Below are 5,890 nucleotides of genomic sequence, written 5' to 3' on the forward strand. Positions count from 1 at the left end.
AATTTTACAATAATTCTATTATATATATATATATATTATATTTTATTTTATTTTTTGATCCTGAACTTCTTCTACTCTCAACCTCTCCGATCATCTTCATGATGTCCATCCGGTTTGCTTCTATATGCCATATCTTTCTAACTGTGCTCTTTCCCAAAAGCTCCCAACATACAACCTATATACTTATTATGGACACAGTATGCTTACATTATTAGCTATCTTTGTTATTATTTGTTGTTATTTGTTATTAGTCCCATCCTTCAACTCCATTCAATACCTCCCATCTATCTCTTAACACCATCCATATAGGATTTCTATTTGCCATATATATTTCAACTGCACTGTGATGTTTTACAAAAGTTCTGAACCTTTCTATTCTCATTGCTTCTACAGATTGTGAATTAAAAACATCAGAGTTGTTAGTTCAGTAACCATATTACCTGAGAAGCTGTCTTTATCCATGGCTAGCAGCTCTCTGGCTTGGTACAGGTAACAGCGCAGGTGGTAGCGAGTCCCACCTGAAACACATCTGGACTTAGCATCACATAGAGAGTGAAAGAGGGTTCAGATTCAGAGTGTCTAATAGTCACATGTACTGGGGTTACAGGTGTGATATGTACTGGGGTTACAGGTGTGATATGTACTGGGGTTACAGGTGTGATATGTACTGGGGTTACATGTGTGATATGTACTGGGGTTACAGGTGGGATATGTACTGGGGTTACAGGTGGGATATGTACTGGGGTTACAGGTGGGATATGTACTGGGGTTACAGGTGTGATATGTACTGGGGTTACAGGTGTGATATGTACTGGGGTTACAGGTGGGATTGCAGGGTACAGTGAAAATCTTAGGCTTCGAGCTCCAGCATTCATTATATTTAAGTTTAAATAAAATAATGAAATTGGTAATAAATACAAAACTATAGCAATAGAAATAGCACTATATAACTGTAGCAGTGATGAATAGATACATGTCCATTGTGGTGGATGCAGAGTAAAGACTGTTGAGGGGGTGGGGGGGAATGACCATAGGGGGAACAGCAGGCAGAGTAAAGACTGTTGAGGGGGTGGGGGGGGAATGTCCATAGGGGGAACAGCAGGCAGAGTAAAGACTGTTGAGGGGGTGGGGGGGGAATGACCATAGGGGGAACAGCAGGCAGAGTAAAGACTGTTGAGGGGGTGGGGGGGGAATGACCATAGGGGGAACAGCAGGCAGAGTAAAGACTGTTGAGGGGGTGGGGGGGGAATGACCATAGGGGGAACAGCAGGCAGAGTAAAGACTGTTGAGGGGGCGGGGGGGAATGACCATAGGGGGAACAGCAGGCAGAGTAAAGACTGTTGAGGGGGTGGGGGGGAATGACCATAGGGGGAACAGCAGGCAGAGTAAAGACTGTTGAGGGGGTGGGGGGGGAATGACCATAGGGGGAACAGCAGGCAGAGTAAAGACTGTTGAGGGGGTGGGGGGGGAATGACCATAGGGGGAACAGCAGGCAGAGTAAAGACTGTTGAGGGGGTGGGGGGGGGATGACCATAGGGGGAACAGCAGGCAGAGTAAAGACTGTTGAGGGGGTGGGGGGGAATGACCATAGGGGGAACAGCAGGCAGAGTAAAGACTGTTTAGGGGGTGGGGGGGAATGACCATAGGGGGAACAGCAGGCAGAGTAAAGACTGTTGAGGGGGTGGGGGGGAATGACCATAGGGGGAACAGCAGGCAGAGTAAAGACTGTTGAGGGGGTGGGGGGGGATGACCATAGGGGGAACAGCAGCATGACCATTGAGGGGGTGGGGGGGGATGACCGTAGGGGGAACAGCAGGCAGAGTAAAGACTGTTGAGGGGGTGGGGGGGGATGACCATAGGGGGAACAGCAGCATGACCATTGAGGGGGTGTGGGGACCAAGTGAAATAAAACAATTAAAATAGTAATAAAAAAGTAATAATAATATACATATTAACAACTGCCACAGTGATGAATGTCGTTGGGGTGGGGGCTGAGTAAAAGACAAAGACTGTCCATAGGGGGAGTAGCGGTGGTGGGGGGGGGGGGGGGGGGGGGGGTCGGTGCAGCAGGAGAGAGAATGTCCATAGGGGGAGTAGCAGATAAGGTAGAATATAAGGTAGCAGGTATGGTAGCAGCTAAGGAAACAGGTAAGGTAGCAGGTAAGGAAGCAGGTAAGGTAGCAGGTAAGGAAGCAGGTAAATAAGTAGGTAAGGAAGCAGGTAAGGAAGCAGGTAAGGTAGCAGCTAAGGAAGCAGGTAAGGTAAGGAAGCAGGTAAGGTAGCAGCTAAGGAAGCAGGTAAGGTAGCAGGTAAGGAAGCAGGTAAGGTAGCAGGTAAGGAAGTAGTTAAGGAAGCAGGTAAAGATGTAGGTAAGGAAGCAGGTAAGGAAACAGTTAAGGTAGCAGGTATGGTCACAGGTAAGGAAGCAGGTAAGGTTGAAGGTAAGGAAGCAGGTATGGTAGCAGGTAAGGAAGCAGGTAAGGTTGAAGGTAAGGAAGCAGGTAAGATAGCAGGTAAGGAAGCAGGTAAGGTAGCAGCTAAGGAAGCAGGTAAGATAGCAGGTAAGGAAGCAGGTAAGGTTGAAGGTAAGGAAGCAGGTAAGATAGCAGGTAAGGAAGCAGGTAAGGTTGAAGGTAAGGAAGCAGGTAAGATAGCAGGTAAGGTAGCAGGTAAGGGTGACACCTGACTTCATAATTTAGAACATCCTCTTTCTATTGAATTAAATTATTCCATTGTATTCTATTCTCCTCTGCTCCACTTCAGAGTCATTCTAGGGTCACAGTCTAGTTACTGTATATCTGGAACCAATTATAGGTTTCCATGGTGGCCACCTGTTGCTACGGGCGTCACCAGGGGAGACAGGTGTGCCTGATTGGAACCAGAGCTCTCCCATAATACACCACAGGTGGATGACAGATGGAGAGAGATAGAGAAAGGGGGGAGAGATAGAGAAAGACAGATGGAGAAAGATAGAGAGAGAGAGGCTGACTGGGTAGCTGACTGGTTCATGGGGAGACAGATTTAGTAAATAGTCGTACAAATGTCATCTCAGTTTTTGGATGCAGATGTTATAGAATGATGAGTAGGGTTTTTATACATCAATAATTTTTTTGATATTAAACCCTTGACTGCAGAATTCATAAGAAGCTAAAGACAGATTTATGTTTATAGATGATAGTTTATAGATGATAGTTTTTATAAGAGGGACCAGCTTTTCATCCTCTCTTTCTTTTTATTTATCATTCTCCCTCTCTCTCTCCCTCTCTTTGACTCCCTCTCCCTCTCTCCCTCTCCTTGACTCCCTCTCCCTCTCCTTGACTCCCTCTCCCTCTCTCTCTCCCGCTCCTTGACTCACTCTCTCCCGCTCCTTGACACACTCTCTCTCTCTCTCTCTCTCTCTCTCTCTCTCTCTCTCTCTCTCTCTCTCTCTGATTCTCTCTCTCTCTCTCTCTCTCTTCTCTTCTCTCCGTCTCTTCTCAGAGTTAGATATTTTCTTCTTACTGTGGAAGAGGCAGGATATGGTAGGACGGTTGACCCCAAAGGTCGCCGTCACAGATTTCTCATCACTCTTATCCTCCGTCACACTCCCCTGGTGAACGATAAGAAACAACAGATTTAGAAAACAGACGCGTTCCTCTTATCTTTTATCCCAAAGTCTATTGATCCACTCCTCCTTCTTTCTCTTACATTTACATATTTACATTTTAGTCATTTAGCAGACGCTCTTATCCAGAGCGACTTACAGTTAGTGAATAATTTTTTTTTTTTTTTATACAGGCCCCCCGTGGGAATCGAACCCACAACCCTGGCGTTGCAAACGCCATGCTCTATCAACTGAGCTACATCCCTGCCGGCCATTCCCTCCCCTACCCTGGACGACGCTGGGCCAATTGTGCGCCGCCCATGAGTCTTCCGGTCGCGGCCGGCTGCGACAGAGCCTGGATTCGAACCAGGATCTCTAGTGGCACAGTTAGCACTGCGATGCAGTGCCTTAGACCACTGCGCCACTCAGGAGCCACTGCGCCACTCCCACCATTCCCCTCTCCTCCTCCTCCTCCTCCGCTCACCAGTGAACACTCCAGGGCGAAGATAGCAGCAGGTCCAGTCTTCTCCAGTGGCTCCATGCGACGTCTCCATCTCCTCCTCCTGAATGAATCTGTCTTCCGGGGTTTAAGATGAAACCTCCACCCAAACAGAGACGCATACTCCCATCCCTCTCTCTCTGCTTCGTCTGGCCGCTGCTATAGGTGGGGGGAGGGGGGGGGAGATAGATAGAAGAGAGAGGGGGAGGGAGGAAGAGAGAGGGAAGAGAGGAAGAGTAGGTGAAACTTTCAGCCGAACAGAGATGCTCCCATCCCCCTCTCTCTGCTTCGTCCGGTCACTACTATAGGGGGGGCAACACCCACATACATACATGGGTATTTAGCAGATGCTAAATCTATATGTCTATATCTAACGCAACATGAATACATACTCAAACTGGACTTGGAAGAGTGTTGGAGAGTTTTGGGGTTGGAATTGAGAGTATGACTGAAAAAAAAATCTCAAAAACGTTTAATCACGAACAGAGGGCATTCCAACTCCACTCTGTACTGTGTACACAGAGCACCCCCTTGTGGTCAATGTGTGTCATATCACAGGAAAATGATATATTTTTTACTGCTACCTGTTTGCTTTGACTTTTTTCAATGTGAAGTGTGTAGCAATTTTAAATGCACATTAAATAAAGTTTGATTTGATTTCAAAAGTCATTCGCCAGAGTCATGTCAGCCTGTGCATTTATCTAATGGTCTCTGTGTAATCTCTTATAGAAGAGGACACCAGGTCGGAATGCACGTCTATACTTGAAGTACCTTCTTCAGGGCCTCCATCTTCTGCATATCTCTGCGTCTGAGGCGTATCCAGCGGCGACGGCGGATGGTATGGTACATCTTCTCAGCCGGTACCCAGGCCTTGGGCCTCCGATCTGGGGGAATAGTCAGGCCGTACTCCCACCCTGGAGGAGAAGGAGGAGGATGGAGATTAGAGAGAGGAAAGAAGAGAGAAAAATATACTTTATTCATACATGTTCCTTACAGGCCACTAAAATGTGTTTTCTAATTTATCCCAACCCCTCTGAAAAGACATAGAAACACACAGATTAGAGAGGAGGTCAGCCATATTGGAGAGGAGGTCAGACATATTGGGAGAGGAGGTCAGACATATTGGAGAGGAGGTCAGTCATATTGGAGAGGAGGTCAGCCAGATTGGAGAGGAGGTCAGCCATATTGGAGAGGAGGTCAGCCATATTGGAGAGGAGGTCAGTCATATTGGAGAGGAGGTCAGCCAGATTGGAGAGGAGGTCAGCCATATTGGAGAGGTCAGTCATATTGGAGAGGAGGTTAGCCATATTGGAGAGGAGGTCAGCCATATTGGAGAGGAGGTCAGCCATATTGGAGAGGAGGTCAGCCATATTGGAGAGGTCAGCCATATTGGAGAGGAGGTCAGCCATATTGGAGAGGAGGTCAGCCATATTGGAGAGGAGAACAGCCATATTGGAGAGGAGGTCAGCCATATTGGAGAGGAGGTCAGCCATATTGGAGAGGAGAACAGCCATATTGGAGAGGAGGTCAGCCATATTGGAGAGGAGGTCAGCCATATTGGAGAGGAGGTCAGCCATAGTGCTGATGATCCAGTCTTAGGGGTTGAGTGTGAGGGCAATACGGAAGAAGATGGTATCTAGGATACTGATGCTAGCAACCCTCCGGTTGCCGGCCCACTCCCGACCAGAGATTCCCGCTGTCGGACATGGGATTTGAACTGGCAACCCTTCATTTTTGTCTAACGTATAGGCAACATGCAAGGGGGTTCAGTGTGTGTGTGTACGTGGGTGTATTTATTTGTGTGTGTG

General features: G+C 47.5%; 1 protein-coding gene across 1 annotated transcript in view; it reads right to left on the bottom strand.

Moving 5' to 3' along the window:
* Nucleotides 1-440: 440 nt before the first annotated feature.
* Nucleotides 441-5,890, bottom strand: part of LOC311117131 (dysferlin-like) — a gene marked incomplete at its 3' end in the record, with an annotated part of 10,596 nt that continues 5,146 nt past the window's right edge. The window contains exons 7-10 of the mRNA XM_084192116.1: nt 4,854-4,996; nt 4,068-4,241; nt 3,502-3,589; nt 441-518 (exon numbers count right to left, since the gene is read on the bottom strand). Coding sequence (XP_084048242.1) covers nt 441-518; nt 3,502-3,589; nt 4,068-4,241; nt 4,854-4,931 — 418 coding nt within the window. The remainder of the gene's footprint in view (nt 519-3,501; nt 3,590-4,067; nt 4,242-4,853; nt 4,997-5,890) is intronic.

Source organism: Coregonus lavaretus (genome assembly GCF_964263955.1).
Source record: "Coregonus lavaretus genome assembly, contig: HAP1_SCAFFOLD_9683, whole genome shotgun sequence".
NCBI lineage: Eukaryota > Metazoa > Chordata > Actinopteri > Salmoniformes > Salmonidae > Coregonus > Coregonus lavaretus.